At 40.6% G+C, this 16,191-nt stretch overlaps 1 protein-coding gene across 1 annotated transcript in view; it reads left to right on the top strand.

Moving 5' to 3' along the window:
• Positions 1–16,191, top strand: part of PLB1 (phospholipase B1) — an 89,657-nt gene that overhangs the window by 59,234 nt on the left and 14,232 nt on the right. The window contains exons 37-48 of the mRNA XM_037405842.1: positions 772–837; positions 1,238–1,338; positions 2,235–2,316; positions 2,744–2,848; positions 4,611–4,706; positions 5,816–5,887; positions 7,739–7,816; positions 9,779–9,839; positions 10,541–10,599; positions 13,113–13,171; positions 14,367–14,410; positions 15,656–15,755. Coding sequence (XP_037261739.1) covers positions 772–837; positions 1,238–1,338; positions 2,235–2,316; positions 2,744–2,848; positions 4,611–4,706; positions 5,816–5,887; positions 7,739–7,816; positions 9,779–9,839; positions 10,541–10,599; positions 13,113–13,171; positions 14,367–14,410; positions 15,656–15,755 — 923 coding nt within the window. The remainder of the gene's footprint in view (positions 1–771; positions 838–1,237; positions 1,339–2,234; positions 2,317–2,743; positions 2,849–4,610; positions 4,707–5,815; positions 5,888–7,738; positions 7,817–9,778; positions 9,840–10,540; positions 10,600–13,112; positions 13,172–14,366; positions 14,411–15,655; positions 15,756–16,191) is intronic.

Here is a 16,191-nt window from a genome sequence, read left to right on the forward strand (position 1 = left end):
TTTGAACTACCACTAGTCCAATGTTACAATTGTCATCGCCCCATAAGTCACAGTGTAGGGAGGTGCTAGGAACAGATGAGGTATGTATTAGGGAGGTTGCTGCAGTGCTCAGTATCATTTGAATTCTATGCTTCTCTGGATTGTGGAGAAACCTTTAAGGCTGCCATAAGGAAATCATGGGAGTTGAGTGGGTAGGTGGCGGGGAGAGGCCACCTTTCTTTGCCAGCTCTTAATCTGTTACCTTTAATATGCTAACTTCTTGTGAGCATTTTCAAATCTCCGGCAACCCTTTATGCTTGTGAAAGTTGCTACTTCTGCAGGAGCCTCGCTAGGCATCTTTGCTGCTGCTGCCAAGTTTTATAGCTTTATATTTATAGCTATGACCTTGACTAGCAATGATTTCACCTAATTTTATGAGACCTTTATCGGCTGGCTGTGAGCATGTCTGGGTTGCTTGGTTTATGCTGTTCAGCATGCATTTGGATTGAGTTCCTTCCTGCATCTTTACATGAAAGACCCAGTGGATTTGAGTTAAATATACTGCTTCTCAACAAGGTTTATTTTAAATCCAAAATTTCACTGAGTCTTTCTATATTTTAGATTAATCGATAAAATTAAAATCCCTGGTCTCTTGAAAGAAGCAAGAACATTCTACTGACCACAGTGTTGTATGACAGAAAAGGAAGTGAACTAACACGATTCTTCAGACTCTCAACCAAAATACCTTGTGTCTCCATTTAGCAATAATTTCTTCTCTTCTGTTTCTGTTAGGATCACTACTCAGCTGTGAATTTCACCAGAAGGATTCAAGAAACCCTTGATATTCTGCACAAGCAGGCAAGTGCTGTGAAATTGTCCTGGCATTCTAGCTTGTACTGGTACCTGATTGACTGGTATGAGCTCTTCTGTTTGCTTGAATTTGTTTGGGTTTTTTTCATTTTGATACTAAATATATTGCATTGACTTCTACAAAAGATTTTTCTTTTGTCTTGTCTAAGAGTAGTGAAGTGCAGTCTGAAATGACAAGACAGTTACACTGGACCATAGTGTTGGAAAAGGATCAAAAGCTGAGTTGGGGGAGTTTGGTAGCAGGGCTTGTTGCCTTTTTTTTTTCCCTTTTTTTTCCAACAATAGAGAAAGGGAAGAGGTGTTAAATGGCTGGACTTTGGGGTAAAATAGGTGCACTGTGGTCTGTGTAACCGGTTCCTTCTAAGCTAAAATCTGACTTATCTTTCAGGTTCCAAAAGCTCTAGTGAGTCTGGTTGCAGTGATTGACCTCCTTCATATGAGACAGTTGTTTGTGGATACTCAAGTTCAGTGCCCCACTTACATGGCAGAGTAAGCCTTGTTTAGCTTCCTTCCTTTTGTACCTGAGCTCACTGTCCGTGATAATAAAGCATGTTCTTATTCCATGCTTCTGTCATCATTCAAACTGATGTTTGAAGGTAGCACTACAGTCCTATGGACGTCCCATCCCACGCACTGCTGACATCACCCTGCCTGATAGCGTTGCCGGCTCTTGGCTTTGACCTAAGTGTTATCAGAGGACCTGTGTGTTTTGTCCATGTCTAGAACTGTAAGGTTTCCTGTGATACATAATGACACCCCACTGCGCCTGGATTAAAGTTACTGATACAGGGTTCCTCAAGATGGGATTGAATTCCATGAGCATTTGGATTTTCAGGCTTTTTGAGGGAATGTGAAGAATTTTCAGAGCAGACAGGTTTCTCCTGTTTCAGAAGCTTTATTGCAATGGGTAATTTGCATTCTTTGCTGACCCTTCAGACAGGGACGAATTCTGTGTCTTGGGAACACAAAAGGAATTGTTGATTAGAAAGGTATCAGCTCAGAATTAATGCAGCCAGTAAATTTCAAAGATTTTTTTTCTAGTTCCAGAGGGACTAGTATGCACCTCTGTCGGGCTGCAGGGCCTTTGGATGCTGGAGTGTAATGAGTAGGACAAACTATCACAGTAGTCTATATTACTTTGATATACCTGGGGGTGAAACCAAACTGATTTAGGGTAATATCATTGAAGTAAGGCAGAAACTAATACTAAGGATTGAAATGATGAATGATATCAAGGACAATAAGACATTTTCACAGGAACATGACTGTACAGGTTTCCTGATTAGTCCCGTGTCATAAGGGCATTGAGTGGCAAAGGGTGAATTCTGCATTCTCAGATCTCTAACTTTCTGTATTCCTGTTTTCTCCTCTGATTTCTTCCACAGTTATCTATGTAGCTGTATTTTCACAGGAGAAGAAAAATCACAAAATTTAACAATGGTGACAGAAGCCACCAGAGCTTACCAGGTATGTTTATCAAGAGGGGTGCAGTTACTTTATTTCCAGTTGAGGTGAGCTCTTGATTACCAAGCAACACATCATAGTAGTATTTTACCCAAGTGGGCTGTATGAGCTAAGCAGGAGGTAATTTGATGCTATCCAAAACACCATATGACCAAAACCAGCAGCAAAGCTTTTCAGAAAAGTTTTGTTTGCTAGTACAGATGGATAGGTGGGAATTTAGTCACCAAAATCCTGTCCTCCACAAACAGCTGCAATATTGTGTTCCAGCCTTCTCAGCCACTTTACAAGGCTCACATTTTGCCGACATCTGTGGCTATTTCAGTTAACAAGTAAAACATCCTTTCGATTCTCAGGATCTTAAAAAAATTAAAACCCATTATGATGCAGAGACGTTGATGTAGTGGTGGTGGTGTTTTTTTGTTTCTTGCAGCTTGGTATTCGAAGACTAGTGGAATCTGGCAGATATGACACTCATGAAAATTTCACTGTCATTGTCCAGCCTTTCCTCGAAGATCTCAAGACTCCTGTCGGTCAGGTATTGGTCTAAATGCATGCAAAGGACTAACTGTGGGTATCTAACCTATAAAGACTATGAAAAATAGTTTCAGCTTGTTCTGTGCTTTTCTTACTAGAACCTGTTGCTTTTTGGCATATAGCACATCAGATTTCTTCATATAGTTAGCAGTCCTTTGTTTTACATATAGTGCTGTTGGAATGAATTATTGTTTTGGAAAATGAATCAAAACCTGAGTTAAGAGGTTTGTTTGTGTATGTCCTCAAGGGTTCATAAATACTTTTCTTTTAGAAAATCCAACATGTTTAATAAAAGGCAGATACTAAATCACGGTTCTTAAAGCAACACAGCTGCATCGCTCACTGAAAACTACAGCATCACCTCCTCTTCATGTCCCTTAACTCATTCTTTTGCATCTACACAGAAAGAGAAGTTTACATATGATCTGGTGGCAGTAGTACTTTTATGTAGGGAGCCCTTTTTCCTGTTATTGACAATTGTATTTCAGTTCCTTAAATAGTAAATCTCAATGAACTGTAAATCTAGGAGATGACCCAAACCACCTCTGAGACTGAAAAACCATTTGCTAATTTTCACATGCAACTGCACTTCCTCATCTCACTTGGAACTAAGAGCAGATGGGGCAAAATATTGAGTAGGGGTTGTTCTGGTATAATTAAACCCAACTGATCCTGAAAATGCTGTCAATAGCTAGTGACAAGTTTGAAAAGTTCAGATGCTAATACAGAGAAAATTGGAAAACTAGCTGAAAGCTTCATGGGAAAAGCAAGCTTTGATTTTTTTAAAATTTTTATTTTATTTTTTCATGAAGCTGATTCCTGTGGGGTTTGTACTGAGGTACAAACTGAGGGGGATTGGTACTGAGGTAGAGAACACAGAAATAAAACCAGAAGCAGCAAAATAGTTTGGAACTTTTTATAGTCTCAAAAGCATTACTTCAGATTTTAAGAAAGTTCAGGATGCTGGTTTTTCTTCTCATCTCACACAGCATTCAGATGTTCCTGAACTGAAAACTCTGCCTCTAAACTTGACAAAAGATCTGATATAGGTGCAAATTTTGGTAGTAGTCCTCTAATAAGCTAGCCCAAACACACTGAATCAAAATCTGCTCAAATTTTAAGGAAGGACTGCTCCGGCCAAAAAATGTTGTTTCATTCATCTGTGACCTAAACTCTTTATCATCTCAGTACTCACATGATAGCCAAGATATTCAAATTTCCAAACTCCATTTCCGTCAGATGCTCCAGTTTCTGCATTAAAGTACATCTTTGCTTAGAAAGGAGGCTGTACTGGTGTGCTCGGTCAGCCTGGCTGCTTTCCCTTTGAACTCGCAGAACTGACACAGCTGTGAAAAAGCACACATGCTCTTTACCTTCTCGTAAAGTATCCATAACACACTTTTTACCATGTAAAGGTACTGCAGAGCGTAAAGGTGCCTGTGGTGCCAGTTCTGATGAAGTGCCAAGGAGAGGAACCCATCTTTACTTCAGAACCTGAACACATAATTGAAAATGGTGCGTTTGCTACTTCTGGGTGGATCTGCCCTTGGAGGCACATAAGCATCTCTGGTTAAATATTTCTGGTAGCTCTTGGACCAGCTGAAGCACACCTGGTGTCACCAGGTAATCATGAGTCTTTTCACATTGGAGCAGCCAGAACAAGTAGCATGAACTTTCCATTATTTGCTCTGGTCTGGCCTCAGCAACTCCAAGTTAGAGCTGTGTCTTCTACACTCAGATGTCCTTTATGCTTCCATTTGTAGGATGGGCATCCAGATGTCTCCTACTTTTCACCTGACTGCTTCCATCCAAGCCAGAAGGGCCATTCTCAGCTTGCCAAGGCTCTCTGGAATGCTGTGGTAAGGTGACAGGCTCTGCATATGGTGTGGTCTTTACCTAGACCTGACTCCCATTAATATAATCTCTGTAATAAACACTGCAATGCAGGCCTGGATAGCGCTGGACCTTGTGTTTGTTTCTTCTCAACTAGTCAGATACCCGCTGTTTTTTGGCGCTGCTATCAGCCTAGAATCTCTTGCTTCTTTGTGTGGGGAGGAGAGGGCTGCTGTAAGTGCATGATCACAGTCCTTTGTGATTTCAGCTGAGTGACTTCAATTGAACTTCACCCATTGTCGCGCAAGGCAGGATAGCATTCCATAAGGATGATGTCTCTATGGGCTGGTGTGGGAAACCACCAAACAGAATTGTAACTGCATGTGTCGATTTAAAATGGATTACTTAGAAGTTTGTTTTAAATCCATGTGTTGTGAATGTCTCATTAGGAATTAAAGTGGCTTTAATTCAATTTAGTTTTACTACCTTTGGAAATGAGTAAAGCTAAATAAAAATGAGTCGTTAAAGGTTCCTTAAGCTAGACCCATTTTACTTAGCAATGCAGTGCGGTAGGAGCACACATGCGGTTGGAGGCGGTATCTCAGATGCTGGATGGTAACTTCTATATAATTTGGGGTAATGCCTTAACAGCTGATGTGATTGCTTACAATCATTAAGCAGTACCTCTAATTAAATTTGGTTTAATCTTCTAAGCATAAATAGCCTTTTGTTGGAGATGCCATCATGCAGCTTAGCTGTAAAAATTGAGGGACTTTTAGCGTCTTGTCTTTTATGCAAGAGGAGAGTTTACGACCTTGTCTTCTGGCGAAACTCCAAGGTACTTCATGTGCCTGCCAAAATCCTCCAGGAGTTTAAACTGATCCAGTGTAGCTTTCTACTTCCCGTTTTAAGCTTCATTCTAGAGTTGCTTTTTTGTTACGCAGTTGCCATGTTCTTTCTGAGAATTAGATGCAGTTCAGCCTTGGGTAAATCAAGGTCTGTAAATACAGGCAGCTTTGTATAAATTTGAAAGGTATATTTAGATTCTTTTGGATTAGAATTTTTATACAAGTGTAATATGAGCTGACATGGTCACAGAATAGTGTGGGATTTTTTTTTTTTTTTTCCTTTCTAGTTACAGCCTGTAGGCCAGAAAGCTGACTCATTCGATTTCACGGCTGACATTGTCCTCAACTGTCCAACTCAGGTAAGTATACCCACGTCGTGGAAACTGAGTATTAGTAGGCTGTATGTGCTTGCGCTCACTGCAGAGAGCAGGGTTCGTCGTGTCTGGAGCAAGTTTACTGAAAACCTTTGTACTCTGCTTACCTCTGAGTGGGCAGGTGCTCTCCTATACCTGCTGTAGTGTCCCTTGGCCTTTTACTGTGCCATGAATACTGATTGACAACATGCTGAATTGTATGTCTGCAGTTGTAGCAGAGATTGTGTTTTGTTTATGAAGCATGGAGGCAGCTCAAGCAGCAGACGACAGAACACACTGCCTTAACTTTCCCATCGGAATCACTGGGGTTTGGGCACTGCAGTGGCTCTGAAAACCCTGGTATCTGTTCACTCTTGAATTGGTTGTAGGTTGGTTTTCCTGGCCTTATCCATAACAGGGATACTTCAGACTCCTTTGGGAGCTGCTTCTACAGTTATAAAACAAGCTGCTGAACTTGCAGTACAGTTGCTAGGTATCAGTACGTGGAAATGACCGCTGCAGTCAGTAATAATTGGCTCCCTTTCTTCAGCAGTTTCAATGAGGAGGCCAAGGAACAGATCAGGGAGCTGAGTGGTACTTTTAGGTCTGGAGGCAGTCATTCAAGTCATATGGGAGTATTTTGTCCATATCGCGTCCATCCTGTCAGCAAAGGAAGATCTGCTGAGTTATTAATCAGATGTTTCGAAACTCCTTAGATTCACTAGAACTGATTCTACTTCATTTTACCCAATATTCTTTCCAGGCGGCTTAAATTAACTTAGCAACTTCTTCAGTGCCAAATAATGTGGATTTTATACTTCTTTCCTTTTGTCCACTCCTATTCAAAGATGCTGCTTTTCAAAAGTAGGCATAGAAAAGTTTTATATATCCCTTGCAAAGAACATACAACCATTGTTTTCAGAAATGGTAAGCCCACAGTGCTTTGAAGAAGTAATTGGTAGAAGTGCTAGTAGCTTTCCCTGCTCAGAAAGCTCCGAGCTAACGACTGTGAAACACGGTTACAAAAGAATAAATAGACTGTTTCCAGGGGATTGCACCCTCTGTTCTACTAAAGGAAGTAGTAGATTATTTCAGATTCTGAGACCCACAAATTCCATTTATTGTTCCCACAGTTTCTCACTACAGTTTTAAAATCCTACTTCAGGCAGTCATGTCCATGAAAATATCAGGCGTGCCAGATTGTAAGGGCCCAGCAAGTCAAGGAAAATTATTTGTATTGAGGTAACTTGAAGTAGGATAAACCCCAGCAAATAAAAGAACAGTGAATCTTCAAATCAACTAAATATGCCTTCTGAATTTAGTGCGTTGTAAGACCTCCTCATGCAGATACTGAAATTGCTCTTAGTTGAGATAAGTGGGCATCCCAGTGAAATTTTTTAGCCTATGCAATGTATATGTCTTCCTGAATGCATGTTGCATTAGTAGGGGACAAAAATAACTGCAATTTATACAGCCTGTCTTGAAGGGAATAGTGATCCTTTCAGTAACCAATCTTTCACTCCCCTCTGCTGAGCCAGGAAGATCTCCCCAGGTTTCTCTGAATCCGTGCTTTTTGAAAGGACTAAACATCTAATAAAGTCAAAGTAATTAGTGAAAGTTTAGGAGAGGAAAATGTTAAGCTGCAATTGGCATCTGGCATATGTAATTTTTGCCATAAGGTGCTAAACACAACTATTACTTCTGAACTTTAAGGAAGGAGCGTGGTTTCAAAATCCAGATCCCTATTTTGCAGCTTAGGTGATTACTTTCATGGTGATATGATGTCTTGATGTCACTTGCTATGGTCTCTGCTTATATTGCTTAATTTCTTTTACATTTGTATTCCTCTTCCTCCAGAACAAACCATTCCTGGGAACGTACAAGAATAGCAACTACACATATCCACCTGTGGAGCCCACTGATGAGCCAAGAGAGGTAAATCTTGCATCTTTTACTGCATTTTAGGTGAACTATGCAAAGCTATACCTAGTGACTGTTTCATCCTGAAAATATAGATGAGACAAATTATTACCGGTTTTCAGAAAAGGAAGCCTATCTTGCATTGTATTTTTTCTTGTGTAAACGAATGTTAAACTCTTCCTAGAAGCCAAACAAAATGGATTTTATTAATTGGTGCAATTGTATCAAAATTGTGCCCAACAGTGAGTCACCTAGGAAGCATCATTAATTCAGATAGCAAGTTCCTCACAGTAGGGAGGAGATAACTTAGGATCCCGAGCCCTCAAATGATCTGAAGAAGGTTTACGTATTCTTTTCTGGAGCCACTGTACTTCAAGGCACTGAAGCTTAGCCCGTAGAGGGCAGTCACCTTTACAGCTTGGGTATGTGACCAGGAACAAAGGTGAAAGGAATCCATTTTCAAAGGGATTCACTTTCCACCATGACCAAGCATCATAGATTAAACAAACCACAGAAACAAACTTTGTGTAGGACTTGAAGAAATGGGGCGGTTATTTACTCTTGGCAAGTGTCTGCAGGTATGCAGACCTGGCATAGTTGGAGACGGCAGTCAAAATGGGCTGGGCTAGTTCAGCGTACTGGGAGTCATCATGCCTAGCCAAATTATGAAGATGTCTGTGTGCCTTGAAGGTTACAAAAAGTGACAGCTGTTACCGTTTCAGCAAGCTATAGTGTGCAATATCGAAAAGAGATTTCTATCCGCAGAGCTAGAGTTACACTTTTAATGGGCAATTCTTGCATTTCTACTGAATCTCAACAGCAATAGTGATAGAGTGAGGAAAGAAACAGTAGAGGGTAAAGGAATAGTTTCCTCTCTGGTCTAAGAAGCCTAACTGTCCTTTCTACCCTCTGCAACCAGCCTTTAACTAGATGGCTGATAGTAGAGCCTATTAAACCATTTCTTACAATTAATTTGTCTTAATGTTTTTTAACTCTAACCATGATTTATGAAGACCGCTGGCCCATGTAGTTTTTCTCCGAATGGTAGAATTGTGCAATTGTAGAATTATTTGAGTTGGAAGGGACCTCAGGACATTCCTGGTGCACCTCCCTCTCCAAGCATGGCCGGCTCTTAGATGAGCCTAAACAACTGTCTTTGCTCTTGCAAATGATCTGTCCGTTACAACAATTACAATTTTTTCTTCACTGCCTTCTTAGCTAATACTGTAGCTCATTACAAAAAGCGTGGGTGGCACATTCATCAAATGTCTTTGCTGGTGAACCAAGATATTCTGCCATGTGCGGTTGACTCAATTTCCTCAGCTGGTAGAACAAACATAATAGCTATTTTATCACCTACAAATGTATAGTAAAGTCCAATTCTTTAAAGGGTGATGGCCCTCTTCCCTGAAACTTTTGAAGCTTTAAATTTTTTTTTTCAAATTTTATATTCAGTGAAAGCAAGCCCTTTTTGAAAGTTTCTAGGGAAAGAATAGGTTCCTAGTGAGGTACATGGGGAAATAATAATATAATGTAATACATTAATATAATATTATAATTTTGCAGAGGATTTAATTGTTGATTTTTGTTTTGTTTGGTTTTGTATCTGATTTGTCTTCAGACAGAGCAGGACTTCAGACCTGGAGAGCCCACCTTCTAGGTCATGGACAAAATCTCTAGGCTGTAGAGGAGGGGAAAAAGACAATTCTCCTTGTGGAACTTTGTCATAGTATTTCTAGATGAAATATTTTGCCTTTGTAAAAGTTTTATGCTTTAGCTAGAAAAATTCACCAAAAGTAGTTAATGTTTGGACAACATTCCACAAAGAAGAGGGAAGGACTGTCGAGTTATATGGGCACCAGACTAGGATCTAGGTCTTAGCTTGGGTTTGCCCTTCACTGTACAATTACACCATATATGAATTCCGTATTATCTTCTAACCACAAGATGGACCAATTTTGTAACTTGCCATTTCAGAATTGGGGCAGTGACCTGTTGTGTTCTGAACAAGTTCCACCCAGTCGTGTCCCAACATCAGGTGAGAAAGAACTTGTAAGCTAAAACGACAAACAGGAAAGATTTCACCTTTCTGGTTTTGAAAACAATGAGATCTTGAAATTGCACAACCTGTCTGGAAAGCAAACAATAAAAGCTGATATATTTAGCAGCAAAGGAAGAAAGTCTGTTTTGCCATACACAGTAAGTTCTGCATCACAGCAGGTGTGCTCCCTGTGTATAAACTCAATCACACTTGTCATATATGTATATTCTATACAGCGACATGGCAGATTAAAATTGCCTAGGTAGGTTAGTGGCTCAGCACGTTTGACCTACCTGGTGAGCCTACTCCGATAAGCAGCGCAGTAGGAACACTATGTGTAGTTGGAAGGCCTTAGGGGGAAAGTGCTTATAGGAAATATTGATCTGTGACCGAAACCTGAAAACCAATTAAAAGAGATTGAATGTATGCATCCCTAAACATATCTAATCTAATTTCATTTTTTTCCTAAGCTGTTTTAAGTTCCATTTATTTCCATGTTGGTTGAGTACACTGTTGAAAGCAAAGGCAAGAAGTTATGCCTTTTGCCTAGCTGACACATGGAACTTGAGGCTCATTCTCCCTAAAATGTCTATAAAAATGTCATCAGATTGGAACGAAAGACTTGCATCTTTATTCTGTTAAGAAGTATTTTGTGTTGGTTGTCAATAATCCTACTTTTTCCTCCTACTGTTTTTTAGTACATGAGTTACAACCTGCTAACATCAAAGTCATAGGAGCACTGGGAGATTCCCTGACTGTGAGTACTGCTGCATTCCCACGTTTAGAATGAGAAGAGCAATTGTTGATTTCTACCTAGATGTGATTGGGTCAGGCATCATCAGATAGAAAGCAAATTGCTTTGGCTTGGCAAAGCGAAACTCATCTACCTGTGCCCCTTTGCAAAGAAATAGCCTGAAGGGATATGAGTGACACTGGCAATTGTGTAATCCAGTAATGAATAATTCAGGCCAGAACAGAAATGGGATCACATTCTCTATTGCACACAGTTTATTCAAGTGATTCTGAAAAGGGAAATGTCTGCTGTATAGGAATAGCCTTCTCTGACATAAAAACAACAGCAAGCAATTTGCATTTTTCATGCAATGGGAGATCTTGATGAAAATTCCTATGGAAATAATTGATTGCGTAACGAAGTGCTGCTTTGAGCACTAACTGAGATAATTCTGATACTTCTGTATTTCAGAATTCTGCTTTCATATGTTGCTTCCTGGTTTAGGCACCTTCTAGTTAAAAACTCTGATGTATTTTGTGTACCAAGAAATGCAAACTGAAAAGAGTAGGCACAGAAAACAAAGGCCCCAGAAAAAAATAGCAGGGAATACTGCAGATCTGCACCAAAGTTTTCTGAGAAAAAGTTCCAGAATTACACAGCACTACAGAATTGTTCTGGCATGGGATGAAAGCAAACATTCATGTCAACAGTTCCCATGAATTTTAACTCTGAGCTAAACTGGTGCTCATTCTAGCAGCTTCAGCTCCTGTAGAGTTCAGAGGGAGTTGAAGGGACTGAAGCCCTTAAATGATCAGGCTTATCTACAGGCAGGTGTGCATGTCTTTACCTCATTAGCTCTGAAACTGATTTTGCTTGACCTGATGTAATCCTGGCTTCCCCTCAGTCACTAAGCTTTGAGCTTTTATTAGAAGACCTCAGTAATGACCCTGCAAGTCTCCTTCCTATCCATTGCCATAACTCTTAGAATTAATTGCTTGATTTCCTCCCTCACATCTAGTGCTAGATATGTGCGTTAGCACACATCTCTTTTCTTCTTTTTAAAATTCTTTTGGTACATGAAATACCTCGGTGAGCCCTAGTCATAAGAGCTAGACTCTGACGCTTGAGGTCCCTGTCTCAAGAGCTGGGCAAGGCAGTTTTTCATGCTGCAATTATCCATGCAGTTCCTACCAAGCGCCATTGCCACAGCAGGGTGTGATTGGGTTTTTTTGTAAGAGATTTATTGTGGGAGGGGCAGAAAAAATGACAGAGTGTTTCCCACACGTGTATACATACGCACCCCCTTCTCACACAAAGTGCAGTACAGCCAGTGAGCAGTGCACACCTTGTACTGCCTAACCATCCCTGGCACAGAGGGAACACAGCAGCAAAGATCTATCTTGGGCCACTAAGGCATTCATTTTCCTCCCGGTACTTCCCCCAAGACCCCTGAGTGCAGTCAGTGTTTATGGCTGAATTGATACCATGGATTTTTGAAGAATACAAAACTTAAATGAAACCACTAAGAAACTATAAAGCTGCAAAAGAACCTGTTTTCACAGTTGCTGTCCTGAATGCGAGTCAGGGTGCTGACCTTGCTAGAGGTCTTCCCAGTCCTGTGAGCTACTCAAATTCATCACAAACATCTTTGTTCTGATGGCTTCATTTATTTAGATATTAAAGTTCACGCTGCAGGAAGGCTGTTCTCAGCATAGATGCGGTTGGAGATTAATGAAACATTGAGCAGTTTAGTCATGTCACTGGCTAGAATGCATCTGTCTGACTTCTTAGCACCAATGCACAGTGAAAGCAGTAGATATGCCAACATGCTTATCTGTATTGACAAAAAAATCCTGCCTATGCCTCATCAGGTCTGTGTGTTAGACTAGCAGACTGGGTCCAGCAGAAGAAAAGTGGATTTTACACCAAAGATTTGTTTTCTTGGCAGATTAAAAAGCAGCTCCTCTGCTGATTTATTTACAGCTAAAACTGGCTGGGAATTTTTCATCAGTGTTTGGGTTTTTGTTTTCCTGGATTATTAAGTCTCTCAAAATCAGCTTTCTTTGGGAAATGCCAGGATGAAGCACTTTCCATCAGAAAACCCCAAACAAATACAAAGCTGTTGATGCTAATCTGGGTTTGTTCATGTTAATATGGGTCCCATTGGGTTGCTGAAACCATATTAGAGTAGTCCTGAAGCCGTATGTTGTTGACCTTACAGTCTGATGCTGTCTGGCTGGTCTATATCTCCTCTGACGTTGTGGTCTGCTATCCAAATGAACTGCTTTTGTGTATGAGGAGAAACTCATGAATCTGAAGCACAGGAGATGCAAGGCTGCCCAGAAGCCAGTGTGTGGTGGTGAATAAGGACATGGACCATTTATGCTAAAACTAGGATACTGAAAAAGCTTGGCTGGAAGCAGAGTAAAGTTACCAAGATGTTGCAGCACTTTCAAATCACGGTGTCTGTCTTACCTAAACTTGTAGCACTTTTTTTCTTCTCATATGTTATAAATTATTCTTTCCATCCTTTCCAGACTGCAGTCGGAGCCAAAGCAACTGACCTACAAACAGACTGGAGGGGACTTTCCTGGAGGTGAAAATGCTTAATTTTCTCTGCTCTACCTTTGTTCGCAGACACAGTTAGAAGTGTGGGTCACCTGGCTATGTAGTTAGATATTGAAGTATGTGAATGCAGGGGTAGGATGCTGAGAGCGAGTATTGTTTCATAAGGATTGGAGGAATCATGACTGGAAGGGGAATATATTATTGGTGGGGAGGGGGTGGTGTTTGTTTTTGTGGAGTTTTGGTTGCTTTGCTTTGTTTTTTTTCTCCCCCACCCCCCTTTTTTTTTTTCGTAACCAGACCTGATTGCTACAAGCATAGTCCTGTGTGTCTGACAGTACTGGATTATTAATATGAGTGAATTCTTTTAGCCTCTTGCTTGTCTCTCTGGAGTTTATTAAAAATATTGCTGTTGCTGTGATTCTCTAGTGCAGTGTCTAATGCTAAACAGTCTGAGTGAGTGCATATTGTCATGAACACGGTGAGAGCACTGCAAGCATATTCAGTAAAGATGTTCCAAACATCTTTGCTATTGCAAAGTGAACAAAGACTACACATGTCAGAGTGGGTGTGAATCTCAATAGCATGTCCATGCTGGAGTGGAAGGAAACTGCCTGATTCATATGGACAGAAGCATGGCTGATAAGTGTGTGCACATGTATACATTCTCTTCTTCAATCTTTCTTCCCCCCTTTTATGTATCTGCAGGCACAGGTATCTTCAGGAGCTGCCAGAAGTGGTATAGGAATGTATTGGCTATGCACACAGACAAGTTTTGAATGGTAGAGACAGAGGCACTTTTCATAATCAGTGTTGCAGAATTGCAGATAGGTGGTTAATGAGCATTTAATGCAGTGTCTCTTCTATGCATAACTGCACACAAATGTAGCTTCAGTAAGGTCACATGGAGCAGCTTTGAGGAAATATGCCTTTCTATGGTAGGCATCTCAGCATGTCCACAAGAAAAATCAGATCTCCCAGTACGATCTATTCTCGGTCTGCAGCCATAGCTTCTATCTTAGCTGATGCCCTGCTTGATTTAATGTGAAATTTCCTTTCGGTACTTATCCTGAATTCTGTGGTTTATCTCCTTAGTCTTGTTTGAAGTTAGTCTTTTTTCTTTTTTTTTCCTCCCTTCTTGGGCTGCTACAGCAACATATGGTGACAGTAAAACAGATGGTTGCAGGATTAACCCTACTTGGTGATTTTATTCTTTCCCTTTGTAGTATTGGAGGTGATGGGACGCTGGAGACCCAGACTACTTTACCCAGTGAGTATCCTGGAAAATCAGTGTGAGAAAAGCAAAAGGCAAGTATTAGTCTGAAAGTAGTCTAAGTGGATGCTAGGAAGCATCTGGAAATGGTCATGCTTTCCTTGTGAACAGTGGGGGATGCCCATCTATTGTGGCTATGAGCAGTTCACATGCATCACAGCTGAAACCCAGACTGACCTGACTAGCTGTAAAGTTGATTCAGCCCCTCCACATCACAAGATCTGCATGTGATTGTATCATCCTTTTGACTGAAATGATCAGGAGTAAATGTGCTGAAGGTGACAGAAGTTCCTGGCAGACCTGCTCTTCTTTTCATTTTGTGCTTTCCAGCGACTGATTGTGATGGCTGTGGGCAAATGAAGGGTTATGAAACAATTAGTGGTCCGTCTAGCTAGGGTTGTTGACAAGGCTATGGTTCCTTCTGATGATTTCAAGTTGCTACTTTGCACTGAAAAAAAATATCTAAAAATACTATAAATTTCTTGTCCTCGTGTTCTGTGTAATCGGTCCCTGTAGTTGCCATAGAAACTATGAAGTGGTCAGTGTGGCCGTAAATTGGAAGGGACTTGGTTCACAATGGTGCATCTATTTGTATGTGATCCACGCTGTGGAGAGGTTTGACAATACCTGACACTGTTGGTAACAAAATCTGATATGCTTTGTCTTGTACCACGCACATTGCTGTGTTTAAAGAAAAATAGAAGGCACATTTCATTTATGTGTTATAAATGAGACCCTATAAAGAGGTTTCAGACAGCACTACAGACACTGTAACAGTAACGGTTTTCAGACATCATGCTTCCCTGCTGAGGGTTTTGTTAAAATCTAGAAATTTGAATAAAATTCACTTCTCTGCAATAAATACTATCTTGACGGGTAGCTGGAGGAGTGGGAGGTAGAGGGCCATATTCGGAGCATCTTGCTCCTGGTACGTGAAGGAAGGTAACCACAATTACTCTGACACTCAAATTCAAGACTGCTGAGTTGCCTGGGACCTGTGCATCTTCTGGGCTGCCAGGCCCTGACTCTTCAAGGCCATGGAGACAAACAGTTGCAGTGCTGAAGTTTGGACAGTAACTGGAGTCTCCAAAGCAGCTGTGTCTATAGCTTCTGTAAGGTCACAGTGAATGAGGGGAAAACCCAAGTCCATTTTCTCACCACTCAATTGGCTTGCGCTTCTGTGGGAGGAAATGCTGCTACTTGTGCTGTGGATGGTTAAACATTGTGGTTTTTCTTTTTAAGATATCTTGAAAAAATTCAATCCGAACCTCTTCGGCTTCTCCACTGGCAGCTCTAAGGAAACAGCTGGATTCAACATTGCGGAGAGAGGTGCTACAGCACGGTAAGCACAACTGCAACTGAGAAAGGGCAAAGCAGTGAGAACTGATGGACTGGCAGTTGGGTTGTCTTTGAAGTGCATGTGAAGGTTGAGTTGATACTGATGACCTGACTTGTATTGAGCATGTTTCTGTGATCTGATGTTCTTAATTTGGTTTTTAATTCCTTTTTTTAAAATTTAGCATTTGGGGGATTTATTTGTATCTTTTTCTAAAGTAGAGACAGAAATAAATTTCCTTTATTTGACTTCTGCTCAGAATTTCTGAGCCAATGTCTTAGTTATGCTTCTAATTCTAACAGTACCTTTTTCTGTCTGGTCTTCCATACATAGATCCCTGATTCACTGTCAGGCCATATCTGTAATGAGAAAAAAATTTAGGAGTATCTCTAATTTATTTCTTGATTTCTGGGAAATATGCCTCAAGCTAACAAGTAGAAGC

This window comes from Falco rusticolus, chromosome 12, assembly GCF_015220075.1.
Source record: "Falco rusticolus isolate bFalRus1 chromosome 12, bFalRus1.pri, whole genome shotgun sequence".
In the NCBI taxonomy this organism is placed as follows: domain Eukaryota; kingdom Metazoa; phylum Chordata; class Aves; order Falconiformes; family Falconidae; genus Falco; species Falco rusticolus.